This window comes from Styela clava, chromosome 4 (assembly GCF_964204865.1).
Source record: "Styela clava chromosome 4, kaStyClav1.hap1.2, whole genome shotgun sequence".
NCBI lineage: Eukaryota > Metazoa > Chordata > Ascidiacea > Stolidobranchia > Styelidae > Styela > Styela clava.
Genome location: NC_135253.1, coordinates 20,937,999 through 20,959,976, shown reverse-complemented (window position 1 = coordinate 20,959,976; position 21,978 = coordinate 20,937,999). Strand labels below are relative to the sequence as shown.

Below are 21,978 nucleotides of genomic sequence, written 5' to 3'. Positions count from 1 at the left end.
TGCGAGCTGTAATTTCCTATCATTTGTCATTCTATGCTGATAAAATGTCAATCATTTTACCAATATATTGAGGAGTAAACGTTTGAGGAATTCATTTCTATATACATAATGAGGCTTATAACTAATGCTATATTATTGCACGAACTGCAGATTTTACTCGTCTATTGGTCGATTCTATTAGTAATCAATAAGATTAACTATTTCTGAGCTATTAGGAATTGATAGTAAAAACGATATTTAGGTGAAGTTGATGCATTTTCTTTGCAGTATTCAACTTTATCGTTAAATAAAGATAAAGCGAACAGTTGATGAATTCATTTTGAACATTCTAGTCTCGAAAAGAGAAAAGAGATTCATCTTCGCTTTAGAATGAGACTAGACCAATTTTTTGTGCAACATGGGATTTACTTTATTTTACAGCATGGTGATAACAGATCAAGAGTTATTTCAAGCAAATAACTAGGTTCTATATTCACGTGACTGTACCAAAATTGCAAAATAAATTTTTCGAAGTCTCTTTCACAGCTTTTTGAAGAGATTTTATAATGAGTTGAAAAAACTAGTTTTAGAATTAGTGAAATACATTATATGGCGCAAAAACAAACAAGTAATCATGATACCATCTGTTATGAAATTATCAAAGTAACTTGAAAAGAAACTCTATTTTGTTCCAATACAGATTAAGCATTGAGTTAATTATTGGAGTAGTAAAATGCTGAAAAAAAATGAAAAAGCGCTGCAATATTCAAAACAAACAAGCATTCGTGATACCGTGTGTCATCAAAATATCAAAGTAACTTGAAAAGAAACTCTATTTTGTTCGTTCTAATACAGAATAAGAATAGGGTTATAGTGGTAAATGGAAGAGTATAATGCCGAAAGAAAAAATAAAATACTCTGCGAGGAAATTCATGTTGGTTTTTCTGAAATTTGTGAATTTATTCACAATATATAATGCTTTGAACCTAGTGAAGTGTAGAGATGTGTTGTATCTTTTAACGAACTTTTGAAAGTTCTCAGAAACCTAACAAAGTATTTATTAATACTGACTGCACGCGTATTTATATATATATATACAGGGTGTCCAAAAAATTTTGTCTCATTTCATAGCAATGAAACTTAAAAAGTTCCTTGTATTTTTATTGTGCTTGTAGTTCTTATTTATCTTACAATAAAATTTATTTAAACTTACAATTGTTATTTTTATAAAATCAGGCGAAATTGAATATCGAAATTGAATAATGGAATATCCTTGCAATGAAAACAATTCATTTTTTCAATCATTTTTTTACCTTGGGAAACACTTTGCAATTGTCGCAGCATGCAATGTTTTTTACAAACAGTAATATTTTCATTGGGAAATGAATTTATTAAAATCGAACAAAATACCTGATATTCAAATATGAGAAACCACAGTGGGAGGGTCGAATGTGCATATTTGACATTGATTTTGGTTGGTCGTTTTACGCAGTTATAGAGTCAGTTTCATTATTGTCTTCATCATTTGACGTCACAATCATTAAAATTGATCAAATAATCATAGTCTAGATTCTTGAACAGGGCTACTCAACTAGCGGACCGAAGTCCGAATCCGCACCTTTCGAGTATTTGATTCGGACCGCACCTAATTCTTTATTTTGGATCATTAGCCCCACTTTTGAAGTTTCTTTTTATAAAATACCTTTTATAGTTTTGATAAAATGTGTAAAGAACTATACCACTATAATAAACAATCTTGATTAGTTAATAATCATTAGCCGGTCGAGAAAATGTGCGAACAAGGATGCTGAAACATGATTCCTAGAAATACCGGACCCAAATAATTTTGAAGTTTTATATGCGGATCTTTGATGAAAATAGTTGAGTAGCCCTGGTCTAGAAGTCAAAATAAAATTAGCATTTCAGATAACGCTAGAGTCCAGGTATCACCAAACTACGGCCCGCAGACCAGATCCGCCCAATGGCGTCCTTTCATCTAGCCCGCGATAGCACGAAAAAATGGCGAAATTTTTCGCCTTCTCAGGACTTGTAGTTTAATTGTAGTGGTCAAAAATTGTCTGGAAAAGTTGTGATAAAACAGGATATTATTCTCTACCGATAACTGCGAAAACGTGCAGAAACGAAAATGTGGCTGTGTACATTTCTCGTGGTAAAAGGAACGTCGAACGTCCATTTTGCAATATTAGTACAAGTCACGTTACCTTTTGTACTGCTTACATTTGGACATTCATGACAGCAATTGTTTTGCCAACAGCTAACCTCAGGATAGTTGTTTAGAAATCTTGTATATTTGCTATGATATTAGTGATGTTATCTATATTCTGCGATATAGATTTAGAATTGTGGTTCGAAGTCTAAGCGGACGCACAGGCGAATGTGTAATAATCGTGTTAAAATGCAGCAGAAATCAAGTACTTTCTAGGCATTGAATAACTGTTTACATATTGATGATTGTTTGCTATATATGTTAATAAAATTTTATGAACCAGAAATTCTGTAGGCCAGCGGTTCCCAAAAAGTAACGGCGCGGCGCACTATTATTGCGACCCGACGATTCGCTTTGTACGCCCCGAAAATTACTAGAATTGTGTTATTTAAACATAATCGATATAGAATTGAATTATATATTGTATATTATTTCAAGTGTTGTTTATATGAATCAAAACATTCATTTTACCTTTTATCCATTTCGTTTACTTTATGTTACGTAATGTCTTTTTTCGTGTAAGTACGCCGTGAGGGTTTCCCTTTAGCGCCGCAAGAACAAAAAATTTTGGAACCTCTGCTGTAGGTAATAAAGCATCAATATAAAAGAATGGTGAAATACAAATACACTCAGAGCATTGTCAACAGTGTTATGGTGCAGTAATTACAGTAATTGTCGTGGATTGATAGACATAAGAGGACAAATATTAACTTTGACTCAATCGCATGTTATATAGTTTGTGACAACCTATTGGTAAAGTCGCCTCAGCAGGGAAAACGAATAGTTAGACTGAATAAGCCGTTCTAGAGCTTTTTGTTTTAGCTGTTTCAGAGAAAACACAAATCCCAAATGAACAGCTTTATGTTACGCAATCAATTCGAGTATCAGTTTTTCTTGTAATTTTTTGATTGCGATTTTGCTACTGGTTGGATAAAATAGACTTTGCCAATGACTAATGAGATCAGTGTATCTAATAAAGGTATCATTTATATTTATCTTTTAGGTAGGGAAGCTTACTTTTAACGCAACACTTCAAATTTTTTTGTTTCAAAACAGATAATCGCTAGAGATCACCAGCGCTATATGAAATGAATAGTGTTATTTTATACTGTATATGTTGTTTATAGTTCAGATTGATATATCCGATTTTGTATATGATATTTCATAATTGGTAAAAAAGACTTGACTAATTCAATCATTGTATCCATTGAAGTTTCAATTTAAGCATAGTTTGATTAAAGAAAAGTCTAAAAAAATTTAAATGAATACAGTACTTTGTGTGAAATTGATGTACTCTTTGCGACCCTCAAATTCGTTGCGCGTCCCACTGCGGGGTAAATTCTTACTCCAATAATTGAAATATGTATTTATATGTTATTTGATGCGCTTCATGTTGAAGTCAACATGAGGTAAACACAAATTTTTGTTTTGACATCCTAAACATGTTTAACATGAAAACATAAAAAAGGGAAAATCTGTACTCACACGTTAACACGATTAACACACAAAGTGTGTTTTGTGTCAATATTTAAGGTGGCCGGTTTATACGATTCGTACTTTCAAATAACACTAAAATCAAAGTTAAATATAAAAAGATTAAGGAAAACAAAATGACAATCAATGAAATTCGAATAGCATTCAATTACATGGGATCAATGTAAAGGACATGTCACTGATAACTACATAAAGTGAAAATTGGGTAAATCAGTAGGAATTTACATCGGCACGACTTCGATGTTTTGAGTTTTGTTATTTGTTTTGACACCAGAAACATGTTTTATACATTAATTTCGCAACATACAAATGTTTTTGGTAAAAAATAAACTGTGGTACACATATCGTGCCATAATCACAAAAATATACCAAGTCAGCAGATAGTTATCTTGCATTTTGCTTCATTTTGTTAGGTATTCAAATATCTTCAACTGAAACAATAACCGTATATACAAGGAAGCACTCGAATGTCAAGAGCTACTGTTTTTTGAAAAACAAGATTTAGAATTCAGCGTAACATAATTGGACACGTTTAGTGGCCATAACGATCGTTTCAAAATTTTGTTGTTATTGTTATTGTTATTTGTCTACGTCTCCATTTTTAAAAAATCGCTTTTCTCTTCGAATACTGGACCAATTGCTTTGATATTTTCAGTGGTTAAAGATAAAATTTTTCTCCAGAAGGCTATTACTTTTTTTTTCGCTATGACGTCATCAAAATTATTGCCACTGGGTGGCGCTACGTGTCCATATATTTGAGCATAGCTCTCTTGTTTAACTATAGTGAGGCCAATAGGCTATCAATAATGATCGCAGTTAGCATTTTTTTGTATAGGATAGTTTTATTATTCGAACTTTAAAACGCTAAAAACCACAAACCAAGTACTTGATGTATTAGAACATCAATACATTGCGATATCTTACTGCCGTAAAAGGTCTGGAGCAAATATTTTAATGAATCATTCAAGATGTATATGTATGTTATTATGTGGGAATCGGAGTTTCTAGGTGTCGTTTAGAAGTGGAGGGGCAACATCTTAACATTTCTTGCTGGATTTTGATGTTTTATATTGAGTTTCTACCAAAATTATATATAATTCATATTTCTTTTGTATAAATGTGAGATATTTTAATAAGGCGACGAAGTAAGGCGACGATAATGAATCACAGTCAACCCTTATGTATGTCCTTTAAGAAATTGCAAAGACATGTAATTCTTTCATGCAAAACTGCCTTTTATTCCAGTTACCACCAGTTATTCTGTGAATAATATTTTAAATAAACAAAGCAAACTTGCAGCTTTTACATTTTTTTAGAGCTACATTGAAGTATATAATTATTAAAATGGATGACACATTTCAAGTCGGAAGAAAACTGCTCTTTCATCGCCATGGCGTTGACGACAGCATTGGTACCTACGCCACAGACTATTTACTATCTGCTATTTCTTTCATCATGGCTGGAATTATGACGTATTTGATATGGCGTCACAAAAATAATGACGACAAGCGGGTTAAATCTTCATGTGGATACGAATACGCCAGCATATCACAGTACTGGGCCCCGTGGAAATGGCCAAGGCCGGTGATGACGTCAGTCGCGTTGTCCACCTACGCAACTCTAGCATTCCAATCGTGCTACAGCTTGATGACGGTACTGGGAGGATTGCCACATCAGTATTTGCATCAGGTTTGTGTAAAGTCGATCTTCCGGTGGCAAATATAGAAAATCGATTGGTTTTCGTTTCGTCGTTTCTATACCAGCCCCCGATAAGTAAATAGCTACAATTTTGGTGAGTGATGCACTTTCGACTGGTGGCGCTGGGTCGACAGAATTTTGATTCTGACTACGGTTTCGACTGATTTGAACAGTTCTATCCTAACCACGAGACAAAAAACACGACGTAAACTTCAGTGTTTGTATACCGATGTCGGTAGAGTTTTTACTATAGCTCGAGGTAGTTCTACTTTAAACCCCCGCCTTCAAAGTTTCGGAATTTGGAAATAAGTCATGGGCTCCGAAACGTAATGTAATATCAAACACCTCGTTTAGCAAAAACAAAAGCCGAACGTTTACATCACTAAAATTTCATGTACATTCCGCCAAACTCTTTCTGTTTGTTGTAACCAAAGTATGACATCATAGGAGATGCCCACGGGATGACGGAGGTGGTGCTGCTCCAATTTATTTATCTGTGATAATAATAGACTCAAAACTAACTCGATAACCACCCGATACGTAAAACGCAACATTAGCCTATGCTTCGTTGTCTATATAAATTAATGTTGTATTGTCATCAAAGCTAAATATAGGAATGTGTATTTAGATCGTGGTTTCTAATTTTGTGACCAATATCGTCATACCGCAACAAACAATGCCGCAGTAACATCACTTGCCTTGGGAAGTTGAGATAACGAGATGTATATATTTAGTAAGAATATATTGTGAAATGTCACTGATGACGAACATTTTACTCGCCCTTTCGGATAAATATGTTTACTTTTATATCTATAAAAGATAATTACGTCGTCTAAAGAGGACGCTTACTTATGTATTTTACTTCGAACAAGGCCCTGCGCAATCAACTACTGATTCTTTAGAACAGTCTTCTCAAATTTTTTGAGCCGTGCCCCCTTTTTTAGAATTTGCCAAGTCTCGCACCTCACCTCAGAAAATACCAGCTAACGATAAGCTACAAATAATAGATATTAAGACGAAAGTATGTTTTGTTCAAATAACACGTTGAAAACACGTGATTATAGCATCATTTAACTCCCAAGTAAATATTTCATATTCAGTTGCAACTTGCTTCAATAAATACTTAACGCAAGATTTGACTTTTTTCAGGTCGAACCTTATACATCCTGGGAAGACAGCTGGACTTGGCTAATTGTGTGGAGATGCGGAGCGGTCATGGTCGTGCCTACCATTTGTGCTTTTTTTACTTTGATAGAGCAGATCGTAAGATATAATTTATTCTTTGTATTATTGGCGCTCTAGAAGTGTGTGTACCAATATGAAGATAACTAATTTTGTTCGCTTTTTCACATTAAGTGGTGTAAAGTGACCGAAACCTATGAGCAGGGGATAGATATATTCACTTGACTGACACAGAAAGTCCCCGGACTCGTAATAAAACTAAAATAAGGAAAATGGGAATAAAATTATGGCCGAACCCTAACATGGTACACACACTACGGGAGCATCTTCTGTTCAAAACGCAGGAACAAAATTCCACAAAATGTATTATTATAAATTAAAGTATTCATTATGATTTAATTACAGCAATTTATTTCTAATTTTTCAGAAGTTTACACACTATGAGTTTCACATCAAATAAATAAGTTGTGACTAATAGTCAAAGTTTCATTTTTTCTATAGTTTCAATATCTTAATCAGATTCGGTAATCCGCACATTAATAATTTTGTATACTGTCTTGTTTTATAATAATTTTCTTCCCACAAATAATACTGGAACTTATTTGGGGGGGGGGGGGGGATATCATTTCTTTTCATTCATCAGAAACAAAATTAAAAAGCGGAGAATTGCAAATATACAAAATATGAAAAACAGGTATTTATTTATTTATAAATAAATCGTTTTCATTCAAATAAATATTTGCTTTATCAATTAGGTCCTATTTTGAGGGAAGAGCTCGTTTTAAAAATAATTTTCAAAATTCAGGTTAGGTCTTATTTTCGGGGAAACACGGTAGAATCATTATATAAATTAAAACGAGAACGCTCAACTCTAAAATTTCAAATATTTCCAACCGCGAGAAGCGGAAATACAATTACACTTTCTAAACTTCTCACAACCCAATAGAAACAGTATGTAGAAAAAAGGGACATGCACTTGTGTCATGCCGGCCTTTAAAGGCGTCTTGATACAAATATCCCCAAATGAAACCTTCCTAATTTTCAGTGTCAGCAAGAAAGTTTTCTCCCCTTGCCAAATTGGGCAAGAAAGGTTTACTATGGTGTCAAGATATTGCTGTGCATGACTGCTGTTGTCTGGAACTTTGTGCGCTTGACAGACGATACGAATCCATACGATGTAACAACTTTGTATATTGTCTTTATGGGATGTGAGTGTTTTTTAACTTAGTTCTTTTTATTTACGATACAACCAATGCAAATAGGTGTCCATATAGTCTAAAAAAATTTAAAATTACAAAAGTGAATTAATCGCTGTCATATATTGTTTTGGCCCTCACTGATGTATTAAATTAAGTAAAAATACTTAAACAATTACTGATTGAAAAGCAACAAACCTTGTTAGGATATATTGAGAACTGACTTCTTAACAAAATTGAAATTGTAAAGGAATTTATGGACACCCTGTATATTTGCTATAATTGTTGTTTTCACCGTGAAACTCGTCTTTAACTTATGTACTGCCACGGGCCATCTGAGGAAGTGAGTCGTGAGTCAAATCTGTTTAACGAAAAATTCCAAATTTGAGTTCAATATCAAGTCGATTCACTGAAATTTCGAGTCCGGAGTCATATTGAGAAGCTGCTGTTTCGAGTCACAAATCGAAATAGATTGCATAAATAACAGTGAGATGAATAAATGAGAGTTTAATGACATTAAGATTTCAATTACTCGTCAGAACAATCTTATTTTAAAAAACATATAGAATTTAATATTTATTGACAACATTTTCCTTGACATGAACACGCCCGATTTTCAGGTATTTCTGCAATAACCCAGTGAATGTTCGATTTGTCAAGAACTTTCACTTGCATTTTGTCGTTACAAAAAAAAATTGTCTTTGAGTCCTAAGCCAGGCTGCTCTGCAATTAACGAGAGTGTCAGGTTAAGATGATCTGGCGGTAATTTCCAACAGACTCCTACGATTCTCAAAAAACCTGCATTTACAATAATGAACCCACACCACCGTATAAGAGCAAAACATTACGCGCCTATACTGCTCGAAAATGATGTTGTATGTTATTAAAATAACCATTTTAAGTTTATTAAAATTACAATGTATAAGGTTCTTTATAAACTCAAACTTCTAATTTGTTTATGTGAGAGAGATCATCGTTTTTAAGAGATTAGTTTAGGTTTGTTCAAATTTTAGTGTATAATATAGTAAGATAGTCTTTTTGCATAGAATCTCGTTAGTAAAAAACACTCATTAATAATGCTTTAAACTTCGCTCAAGCTACATTACCGTTATTTCTATTCTCAGGTTTTGTTATACAAAGCGTATGGATGACAATTATTGTTTGCAGAAGTGCTATTGTGGCATGCAAGAAACGACTAATCAAGAACAGAAAAGTATCGGGAGGTAATCATTCCAAGTTTATTTTTTCTGCAAGTGAACATTCCATTTGTAATGAATACCACTTATAGTCATTACTGTAATTTAGAGTCTGAAGGTGCATTTTTTTCTTTTTTTCTATGTTAACTTTTTTATTGCATGAAAATAAAAGATAGGATTAACAAAGGAAATGAAATTACACATTTGCAACACATTCGCCTGAACGTTCTTTCGCTATTTTAAGCTTTAACATGAAATTCAGCTTTTAATTTTCTAAGATAAATTTTCCTGATTAATTACACATTTTTTTTTATATCTTGGATAAAGTTGACATATGAGTGAAATATTGAAAAAACATCAGTATATAGCTAGCTGAACCATCAGTCATCAGCTTCTGCTCTTATTACAAGAGCGCCATCTCGAGGTTGACGCGTCGGCTCATCATTTTGAATTCGTGGACTATTGAAAAAGGAGAGCATTTAATATTAATCTGATTCCTATTATTTTACAAAAGACTTTTGTTCTAAAAATTTTAAATGTCTTGAAAACTTCAAAATTGTTTAATCTCTTGTATGTTTTATAGATAGAGGCACACAAGCTCAGAACGATGCCGCGTGTACAGAAGCCAAACATTGCGTCTTCAGATGGGATTTGTGTCTCCAATGCCTCTGCCCTTTGTTAATATTAGGCGGAGGTTAGTTATTTTTATTCAATTCTATTCTAACCAAAACGGGACTGTGTTGAACTACCCTAGGCTTTATTGCAACAACAAAACAACTTAATATGAAGAACTTACATATGTGCTGCGACTCGAGCTGGAATAAATAAAATCTCTATCTTTAAGTATAATCTCAAAATCTGTATGACGACGCGAACTCTTTTTGGTCTAATCTAATCTGTAATCTTAAGTTTTCATTCAACTATGTGCAATGTGTGACTTGTTGGGCAGAGTTTGGCATGTTTCCACTGATATCGTAAACAAAGTCAGAGGTATATTTAAAAATTCGCTTTGTCCGGGATTCTTGAAAGGAAGTTCCGGACTCTTTAGAATCGGAAGTCAGAATTTCAGGCTTTTGATGGTAAAAATCGGAATCTAAATTTCCGCCCCAAAATCAACCAGATGTCGGAGCCGGGGTCGTAGTTTGAAAGCGGGGTTATAAACTTTTACCAATTAAATATGACCGGTACGATGACTTTGCGTTGGCGCACGCGTTGCGCTACATGGTCTGATTTCTGAGTTCAAAGTAAATGTGCACCACCCTACTACATTGCAAAACCGTGAAGTTTTCGTAAATCCAAAACATTACTTAGTTTCTTACATATCAGTGACTGTCTGTAGCAGTACAGAGCAAATTTTTGAAATATCCAGGCATGGCCACGAGATTGTCATTCCTGTGCGCAACGTTTCGTGGAATGGGATGGCACAGAACATATTTTTCCATGGCATTTTTTTTTATGTCAAAGCAACTCTTGATTTTTACTTTTTACCTTCGAAGAGCTTTTCATATCTGATATTCATTTTGTGGTGAGACACCGGACAAATAGCCTTTTCATTCAATATTAGTCACCAGGCTAGACCATGGAAATGTTATTCCCATCAGAATGAACATCGGAAAAACTTGTCATGTGCTGGAATGGGACGAAAAAATATCCTGGAAAAGCCTGAAATATCTCTAAAAGAGATTTATAGTATGCTTTTTCGTTTCAGGTACATTCAGCTACATCTTGACACCAATGTGTTCACAAGCAGAAGATCCCCACGGATTACATGGCTGCCCTTTACCAAACAATTTCAATCATAACGCAGTCATGCATATGATCCACGTGGTGGCAGTAATGAGTCTCACACTCGGAGAAGTACTAGCAATAAAAAGACGCGAACGATTGTATAAAGCTGAGAATAATAACAATATGAACTTAGAAAAAGCATTGGACGATTCGGGAACATCGGGAGCACTGATTGTCTGAACATTTCAGTCAAGTTGCCATTGCATCGTCCGACATAAGCCTAATTTTAGCTGGTCATTGACTTGAATTTGGCTGGGAAAGTAATGCAAGATGATATCTCCTTATTATACCTGCTATGAGGTTCGAATCATATTCTGACTTCCCCCCCTTCTCTTTAAAAAATCATGGCTATGCCCCTGGGCACGTAAATCAATTTCTCATTTATGAGATATTATAAACGTTCTTGATCTTTCAGTTTTTTATTTCTGGTTGCTTCGCATCAAAATAAATTTTTATCATTTATCGTATAAAGAGAAAAAGAAAACTTTACACCGCTGTCATGTCATTTTCTAGATCAGGGTAGGGCGGGATGTACCGTGTTACAATAAGCGGCTTTAATAAACTTTCCAGTTTAGCGAATGCTAGAATCCCGCGGTGGGGACTTTTGCTATTCTTCTATCTCTATGTTGATATAAACGTTCAAATTGTTCTATCTATTTTTTTTTATTATCTTGGCTGTCTTCTCTCTCTTTAAAAAGGCGACTTATAGTATGTTCCACCAGTATATAATTAAGAAAAAAATTTGTAGTTTTTAAAAATCATTTTTTTTGTGTAATTGAAATTTTTCGAGTCTTGTTTTGTTGTTCAAATGTATAATATACATGTATATAATTACTTTGAAATTTATGTCTGGTGTATTTTATTTGAGTGAAAGTTCTGAGCTTCATTAGCGCTGTTTGACGTTATTTTTACACGTTTTATCTCTATGTTATTAACATCTTTATAAGGTGATTCGTTCGACGCTGTTGCGTCAATTCTAATGTATTGTTTTATTTGACGTTTATAAATATTCTATCAATTTTGAATCCACAAATCTATACAAAGTAATATTCATGTTTCATTTATATTGATTCAGGTACACAGTTTTCAAATGGAACATAAACAAGCATAATTTCTCTCCGAATACTTTGTTCCATTGTCTTTCTTCTTTTTTTACACTCGAGACAACAAAGAACTCCCGCCAAAAAAGTTCAATTAACATGTATCTAACTGCAGCAGCTCATCGGTGCAATGTATGTTCCCCGAACACCGATTTTCTTGTTTATTTCCGTAACAATGATCAATCAGCAGTGGGTCAACATTCACGTAATAATTGAAATTTATTCGGTCGCTCAGACACTTCTTTCGCCCAGACATATATTTAAGTACGGATGTAAACACAAACGAAAACTGACAAATATTACGCAAAACTGCGAAAACAAGGCAATGTTTACATCCGTACTTGAATATATGTCTGGGCGAAAGAAGTGTCTGAGCGACCGAATAAATTTCAATAAATTAGTTATAAATCGAATAATTCAATTGTCAGTATGTCTACGAAGAAGCTTTAGTTTAGTCGTAGTAGTAGTAGTGAGTTAGTCCAGAAAAAGCTGCGATTGGGTTAAGGTTCGGGAAAACGTCAATGAGATTGATATTCATTAACATACATGTCATGATTAATTTCTTACTATTTTAAAAGTTGTGGGGAATTACATTTTGGAATAGATATAAATCTAAGGTCCCAATCGTCATATGACAAGACTCTACTGAAAAATGCTATCTGGCTGCAATATGGGCAGCAGATTAGGAATAGGGAAAGATTTACGTCACATATATCTTTTAAGAAACTTCCACAAGTCGTGTACTGCCAAAAATGCTTTGTTCATCCCAGGGGCGTAGACATTTAGGGCTTTTTGAAATGTAGAAAATAAAAAAGCATTTTCTGTATTAAACAGAGCAAGTTTTCGTAGCTTGAAATACTTTTTAGAACCGCAAGACTCATCAAACCCCGCTAGCTGTTCCGGTCTAACTTGGCGATTAGAATTTTCGGTGCTCCCGAAGTATGCGAACCAAGATGGCGGACATCGGAACGTAACATGGGTAACAGGTTAGGGTTAGGTGATAATTTTTTTCCAATTTTCCTTATTTTAGTCCTATTATCAGTTCGAAGACTAGCCAAGAGCCTCCCGTAGTATTTATACCTAAAATTATGGCCTAACCCTAACCTAGTACACATGTTACGTTCCGATGTCCGCCATCTTGGTTCGCATACTTCGGGAGCACCCCTGTAGCTCTACCCAAAATAATCTAAAAGCATAGTCGCCACAAGTATTTAACCGTTAAGAGCAATTAACGACTTACTAGACCGCGTTTATTCACTGCTAAAATATCACGATGTTTTGTAATCCTATTTCCTACGTATTAACCTGCGTCATATCGTAAACCACTACATAGACGTCCTATGCATAATCTTAGATATTTTTAGAAAATTTTGCATCAACTAGATTATCCTCTTAACTAAAATAACAGTCCTAAACCATCTAGAATATTCTGTCCTATGAATTCTTTAACAGATTAGCGAGGAGTGTTAAACCAAGCAACACAAGGAATTTTGAAACCGAACGCTGGTCTTGCAATTTACTTACAAAACTGTAGTGTTTTATTTTCAGAACAATCGATTGATTTGAGTCATGTAAACATTTGTTGGTTAAGAAGACCTGTAATGTCCAGTCTATATTTTATTTAAAACTGATTGCGTGTTTCTGAGTTCTTATTGGCCTTCCGTTGACTCCGAAAAAAATAAATTATATATATTTATATGCGAGACGAGTTGTTGCCGATGATTGAAATATATTGTAAAAACTTTTAAAACGACACCATCGATACAGTCAAAGTGGTGCAAACTTAAATCATTAGCAGTATATAACAATTTTTGTTATCAATAATTTGGATTCGAATAATCAACCAATAACAAATCAATCCGAGTAAGCTGTGATAAAAAGTCCAAACCAGAACACTAAAATGTGCCCTGTTATATTCGTTGCGCGTTTATTCTATCAAATCGTAAGATCTATATTTGGTACACAACCTTTGCATGGGACCTCCGTCAGGTCATTGAAACATAGTACAAGTTAGTATAAAGTTACAATCTGTCTGAAAATTATCTTCAAAATTTCAAGTTGTTGTATATGCATTTAGCGTGATATTGCTTTGACAATAAAATTTATATTACGTGAATTTCCTGGGCGCCCGTGAGCGACAGGGAGTAGAAAATTGTTTAGTTTCAGAGCTCCCGAGTACCCGCTGAGTTGATACCGTTTTAATACTGATATACTAAATCTTGAATACATGCGATGAGTTCAATACGTCAGAAAACAGTTGAGAACGAAGTAAGATGAAAGCAAGTGTATTTAAAAAAAAAAATGAAACATAAAATATTCAACTTTTCGAAGTTAATGTTTGTTTTTTATTTATACAGAATAAATGAGTATTATAAAATAAATAAACATGAAAGATAATACGCGAAAGCGGCTTCAAAATATACTTTGTGTCACTACATCATCAACAGTCATCAACATAAGAACACGTAAAAAAACACACAAAATTGATATCATTCTAAAAAAGTGAATTAACTATACTCAACATCAGGGATATTGTACCTCACTCCATCATTCATTTTTTCACAGATGATGAAGATGCTCGCGTTCTAAACAATGTTACACATTATCTGGAATACCACCTGCTTCTCAAGTCGGTTTCGTCAAATTTGTAGAAAAATTCAATCAAGGGTGATCGATTAGTGTTAGAACATCCTTACTCTTTAGCGTGGTCACATAAAGTCACAGCAAGTGATGCCCGGAAACGAACGATTAATCTTTCGAATACAAATTTAAGAATAATTATGAATTAAATAATTTGTATTATATTATATTTACTGTTTAACATAATCAATTAAACCTTTTCTGTCAGGGGTACGTAACCTAACTATTTAGCATGTTTAAATAAACACTGAGAGATGGCAGGAAACGGGAGATTAAGCTTTCGAAATTAAAAGTTGAAAATATTTTGTAATTAATTAATTAGTATTATAATATCCTTATTGTTTAACACAATAAATTAAGTCTTTTCTGAAATGAGGACACACTCTTACTACTTGGCATATTTGAATAAACACCGAGAAATGGCAGGAAAATAGAGAATAATGTTTCGCATAGAAAGATAAACACATTTTTTAAACAATTAATTAGTATTATAATATCCTTACTGTTAATTAACATAACAAATTAAACCTGACAGAGGCACATAACTTTACTATTTGCCATGTTTGAATAAATATCGAGCAATGGCAGGAAACGAGTGATTAAACTTTCGAATATGAGGAAAAAAAATATTTTTCAATTATTGAATTAGTTTAAATAATTCTTACTAATTAACATAAAAAATTAAAAATGTATGCCACCAAAAGATGGCTGAAATCAATTAATTATTATTTAAATACAATCTTATATATAAGTTTGAATCTGTATTATCCAATATATTCTGGATTTCAATCTCTATTAATGAGAACGCTTGGGTAATTTTGGATTGTGTCAGGTAGTTGAACAAAAATTCACACTGCAACCAGCTGCAAAATCTTGCCTGTACAATCTAGAATGTACAATGCCTGTGCATTAGTCTAACGCTTGGATAATTGTAAATTCATACAAATTAAATTTGATAATAAAAAAACCTAATATCTTAATATTCGGAGGCTTATTTGATGATAGTTGCGTTTTTGTGAAACGGCGGCATTCAAATTCGAATATTCCATTTTAATAAATTACACTGATATACTTATAAGCGGCAAATAATTGATTTAAAAATAGGCATGCTCCACTGAGAATTGTGATTATTAGGCTCTTATTTGCACATGGTTTAATGTTAATAATTCTCGAGGGATTTGTAAGGTTTCAAAGACGGCGTCATAAATTGTGTTAATAATTATATAGATAGAATGATATGAAGGAGTACTGCAATGTATTGCGACTACAAAATCCAAATCTTTTTACGACGTTTAGTTGTCAATAACTTTTCATTATTATTATTTTCAAGATTATTCTACCAAGGGAATAGCTAACTCTTTTTATATCTATAACTTGTATTTTACGTCCCAAGGGAGAAATCAATGCTCCATTTGTATCAAATGAAACATTGATGACCATATAATGGAAATTCACGTCAAGTCTTCTCCATATTTAAATTTCGAAAAATGCGTGTAATGGCGAAAGTTGTTATACACAGGCATCGGTTCGTAACAGACTGGTTATGTTCTACGTTCCAGTGATACCAATGTTCTTAATTCCTATATTTTATCATAACTTTGCGCTTTTTGCACATACATATGCGATAAAATATAATTGAATTGCCCAAACAATAAAAAGGGGGATGATCACATGCCATACCAAAGGAAATGAATATAAAATATGGAAGTTTTAACTTATGAACAACTATTTTAATTAATTGTTTACAGCATTGGATAACGTTAGCAATGAAATGAAATATTACTTACTTTGTGTTTATTTTTCACTTTTTACGTTTGAAGTCGCCCAGTTCAGTTGCTGTATTATGGTGGCCCATCGTTGTCACGCTTAAAATTAAAAAAAAAATTTAAAATAAAATAAAAAACCTAAAATAAAAGTAAAATAAAAAATAGTTGTGAAAAAAAATTAAAAAAAAAAAAAACTAAAATAAAAATCAAATGTAAAAAAAAATCAAAAGTAAAAACGAAAATAAAATAAAAACCAAATTATAAAAAAAAAATTAAAAAAAAAAACGTGAATAAAAAAAAATACAAAGGTTGACAACGTTGGGCCGCCTCGTGGCCCATCGTTGTCACGCGTTCTTTTTTTGAGAAAATTTGCTTTGGCTTGGGACCAACGTTGTCATGCATAATCCTACGCGCACAAACGGTGTTCACTGGGTTTGTCATTGACATGGTGGTCAATAAGATATAATTTGAAATATCGCAGACATTGATCCAAAGTACTCAAGCTTCAACCATATCACGCATTGTCTCTTCTTCAAAAAATTAAGCATTTTTTTGTCTTTTTAATCCGTCTTTAACGTAACTCTTCACCGCAGCTTCCAACTGCTCATCATGTTTCCACTCGTCAGACATTTTTAAATATGATATCAAATGTACCGGTACCGGTATATCTGTAAGTCTTTTAAATAAACAATCAACATGTTATTAAAGTACTATATTCACTCTTGATATGAAATCATCAGGCCTTGGACGTTGCCATAATATTCAAGCCTGTTTGTTGTCTACTTAAGATTATCACATCAGACATGCAGACATGTAACACAAGAGTGAGTTTGTTGGTTAATTTGAATATTGATGTTCAAACATTCAACTATTACGGTACTTGAATTTATTTATCTAACTTATAATTTATTTATCCCCAAAAATTTATTTTGAAGTTAGTTTAAAGGAGGCGCCATTGGCTGTACCGGTACCGTAGGTTACCGGTACCGTACCCCCATGACAATTACAATAACCGGTACCATGCTGGTAATTAATATTAAGCACAACCTGTAACTGGCTGCGCTCAATCCATCCCTCGATTCACTATATTCTACTAGCTAGACTATCCCTATCTCCCATTCGTTTCATGAGTGATTGTATGGGTACAGGTACGGTCAGACGGTACCGGTATCGCAAGAGTGTCCGGACAGCTGAGCAGCATTCTCCAATTCAATTACCTTCTACATGTAAAAACAAATTTCCCGAATTTTCGTACTCAATTCTATATTCTCTTATCATTATTATAAATATATTACTTCTAGTTTTTTTTTTATAATTTCGTTTTTATTTTATTTTCGTTTTTTTTTTTAATTTTTTTTTTTGCATTTTATTTTTATTTTTTATTTTTATTTTTTTTTTCAATTTTAAGCGTGACAAATATGGGCCACCGTACTGTATCGATGACCGCAGAAAACGAGTAGAATTACGAAGTCTGAGATTATTAATGCAACGCATTGATATTTTATACTTTACATGGAGATCGTGTTTCAGATACGCAATAGTATCATATGCTGCAGTTTGAGACATGATATCACAAAGTTCAAACATGATACACTCATTATTTTGTAGATATTTGTATATGAACTCACAGAATGTGATTGCTCATTAATTTGGCTCGACGAAGCGTTAGGAACATGTTCGCCACCGCTCCTCTGATTACCCTGTGTGGGTTCGCATGCTCGACTCCCTTGAGAACTAATTATGTGCGAGAGGATTACCGGACTTTTCGCCGCCGTAGCTTGGATCATGTAACCAACCGCTGATCGGTAACAGCTTCCTCCACCAAATAAATACCTGGCTAACTATTCCCATACATGGACTGGTGACATGACGAGAGACTGTGGTTCCTCTATAAGCAACGAGTAAACCAGTTTATGTTAACAGCTGACATTGATAAACTATGCCAGAACTCGAAATTTCAACTGTCCCAATAAAATGTTAAACGAGAATATCGGTCGGAGATCGAAGACTTATCGATCGAAAGTTAGGGGACCCCACAAAACAGGAACTGCGGTTTCGATTCAACCGCTCTTACGCCATAGTGACACCGTGTGTCCCATCACTAATTGATTGATAACTTGCTAATTATACGACATAATTCATCCAAAATCAATAGGCTTCTGGTACGAGATATGATGAATGCACATACATTCAAATTTGGAGCAGATTCAACCTCGCTTTCGTGAGATATCGCGTGTATCTAAAAGACAAACAAACAAACAAACATACAAACAAACAAATACCTATCAACATACTTACCGATCGAGATCGATAAGTAATAACTGATATTTTACATTGTGGGCACTCTTTTAATTCATTGTGTATATGGAAAAACTTTTTTGTGTGTGGCCAAACTAATGTCTGAAGTTGTTTATCTGGACAAAAAATGTCGCACACCCCTGCTATATAGACTATGCACGGATGATATGGCACGCTAAAACATGTCGCAAACGGCGGTAATTTAAGTTGTTCAGTTTAGTTTTCATTATGCACTTATTTGCATATTCATAGACTTCGATCCGCATCCAATTTCTCTTCTCCTTTCGCTCTTCCTAGAAATATTTTGAGTGATTCAAAAACGTGAATACATAACGTCTACTCTGCATACTTTCTTTGGATCATCTGGTGAACTCTGAACTCGGTACTTAAAATGTAATACAAAACTGAACTTGATACTTTACGAATGAGTAATTGTTATCTGGTTCAGTGTGGTAACTGGTAAGTACAAAACTTGCAAAAAGCAAGTTTTATGAAGTTGGTGTAAACGTATACACTATTTAAAACTTGTCGAAAATTATACCATTTTTTAATGACCAAATGGTTGTATATGTAATAATTAGGAACAACTATATACAATTGGCTTTCTTATTCATTGCCATGATAAATTTGTACGTAATGATATTCACAACTTGGTACTCTCGTAGTGTGTGAACTGCTAGGGTTTGCCATTATTTTATCTCGATTTTTCCTATTTTAGTTCTATTATGAGTTCGGGGACTGTCTGTGTTGACCAAGTGAATATACTCTTTGCCCTTAGATTTCAGTCCCTTTATACAACTTGATGTAAAGTAGGTGAACAAAATTAGTTACCTCCATCTACACATACTTCTGGAACGCCCTGATTTGCACATTCATAAACTTCGACCCGCATCCAATATCTCTTCTCCTTTCTCTCTTCCTAGAAATATTTTGAGAGATTCAAAAACACGAATTCATATCGTCTACTCTAAATATTTACTTTGGATCGTCTGGTGAACTTTGAACCCGGTACTTGAAATGCAATACAAAACTAAACTTGATACTTTACGACTGAGTAATTGTGACCTGGTTCAATCTGGTAAGTACAAAACTAGCAAGAAACAAACATTATGATGTTTGTGTAAATGCATACTATTCAAAACTTGTTAAAAATTATACCCTTTTATACTGAATAAATGGTTGAATATGTAATTATTATGATCAAGTGGATTGGTAATAAGTAGATAACGTTTGGCGGCGATTTAAAAGTGTGTGTACCAATATGAAGATGACTAATTTTGTTCGCTTATTTTACATTAATTTGTATAAAAGGACTAAAACCCATGGACAGGGAGATATTCACTTGGCTATAACACAGACAGTCCCCGAAAGCGTAATAGAATTAAATAAAGGAAAATTGAAATGAAATTATGGCCCAACCCTGACCTGGTATACACACTACGGGAGTACCCAATTGGCAAACTTCCTTATTCATTATCATGATAAATTTATACGTAATGATATTGAGAAAAAAACATATATCAATTGTATATAGTTGTACATGTAAATACAGAGAAAACTATTTACTTTGTAAATTTGCGAGGTTTTAATTACCTAGTAAATTTTATCTGTAGATGCATTTCATACATTGAAAAAACTTTAAATAAAACTTTTTACTAGTTGTATATACACACTTATAGCATGTACCTTCATGCTAAATTGACAAACATGCGGTATCCGAATTACAGGCGCCAACGGGGTTAATCCTTTGCGATTGAGTTGTGTCAAAGTGTATTATGTTTCGGCGTCAGACGACGAACTTCTGAAATAACGTTTGATGAAATGCGGTGACACAATAACAGTGGTTAAGAATGTTGCGTATACTTATTGGAATTGCCCCCTTGGGTGTTTATTCTGACATAATTGATAGTTTCAGACATGAGGTATACCTTACAGTATACCAATATTCCTATATATTCATCGATAAGAATATTAAGATGTTATTGCGAGCTCTGGGACAATCAAACATTTCAATGACGCTTTCATGAGATGCTCCAAACAATTTTATTTAGACATGAGGTATAAGAGAACGCCGGAGAATGATACTTTCATTATTTTTTAATGCCTCTATATATTCATCATAGCTCACCATAGCTCTTAGAGCTCTGCAACGCATATAGCAAACATTTCATAGCGTGTTTACTAACTTTTTTTCTGAGAAACTCTCCGTAGAAGTAATTGTTGGTGCAGTGGGATGCTATTTACTTTTTTGTGCTATTAAAACGTGATAATTCCGCCACCTTAATTGTTAATTTGAGACCTTTAAGAACATCTCTTTTGATTAGCCGTGGTAGTGCCAACTAATTCGGGTTTTCTGTATAAATCTCAATAAAAAATTAAATTTCTGATCTGTTGCGCCATGTTTATGTCTAAAGATATGCGGTTGTGGGTATTTATTGAATAAAACAGAGTAAAATAAAAAAAATATGTAATCTGTGTTACATGGACCACGCGCGCCTTCAATACTATAACCTGTAGTGTGATTTTAGTGAATGTTGAAATAAAACATTGCAATTTTTATGGTGCTTTCTGTAATGTGTTAAATGAAACACGAAAGGAAATGCAACTTGGAAGCAGTGAAAGAACGTTTGAATTTTTAGTTTGATAAAAGCTATGTTTCTATTCAGTTCAAAATAGAAGAAGTCTTGAAATAGATCGAATTAAAAGTGCTGGGGAAATATCTCGATGGGGAAAAATCACCTGAAGCAACAATTTTTATAAACTTTTTTGAAATAATAAGTTTTTTTTTTCACAATATGACCTGTGAACAGATCAAATGCAACTTTCGTTTTACTGAAATCACATGTCACGGGCTTTCACTTGTGGTTTTCTTTTTCAATCTGGCGTCTCGTGTCAACCGTTATCTAATGATATACCTGTTATAAAAATAGAACTTATGATCTACGTAATATTTTTTTCAAATTTTAGTTACCGTATTTCTCCGTGTATAATACGAACCGTAGATAATACGCACCCAGGCTTTAGTACATTTTTAACTAAAATTTTCCAACTTTATGCATAATACGCTTATCAAAACTTCGTCCTCTCTTGTCTTGTAGGTGTTTTTTCGGACGTTTCAGGCATTCTGTATGCCTGCATTTTGTTAACTATTTATATCTGGTAATATGTTTTATATCTTCGCCTGTGAAACATCTGCCAATCATGATTTGTGTTATTTGACATTAAAGTATCCTATAAAATTATTTGTCCCTTCCCTTTAAAAGCTGACAAGGCCGGATATCAGAACGTGTTTTCAAACGCCGCACTTCTTCAAAGAGAAGCGGTAGGTCACTCATTTGGTGATTTATTACGGTAAAGTTTTGCCGATTCAGCGGAACGAGAGAAACAGGCCAGACATGACAGTAGTTAATTGTG

General features: G+C 33.7%; 1 protein-coding gene across 1 annotated transcript; it reads left to right on the top strand.

Annotated features, from left to right (window-relative positions):
* The first annotated feature begins 5,012 nt into the window (after window positions 1-5,012).
* On the top strand, window positions 5,013-11,595 carry LOC120326649 (uncharacterized). Its single transcript, XM_039392966.2, has 6 exons — window positions 5,013-5,389; window positions 6,548-6,661; window positions 7,626-7,788; window positions 8,901-8,999; window positions 9,556-9,666; window positions 10,681-11,595. The coding sequence occupies exons 1-6, from the start codon at window positions 5,045-5,047 to the stop codon at window positions 10,938-10,940; spliced, it is 1,092 nt and encodes a 363-aa protein (XP_039248900.2). The 5' UTR covers window positions 5,013-5,044; the 3' UTR covers window positions 10,941-11,595.
* Window positions 11,596-21,978: the final 10,383 nt, after the last annotated feature.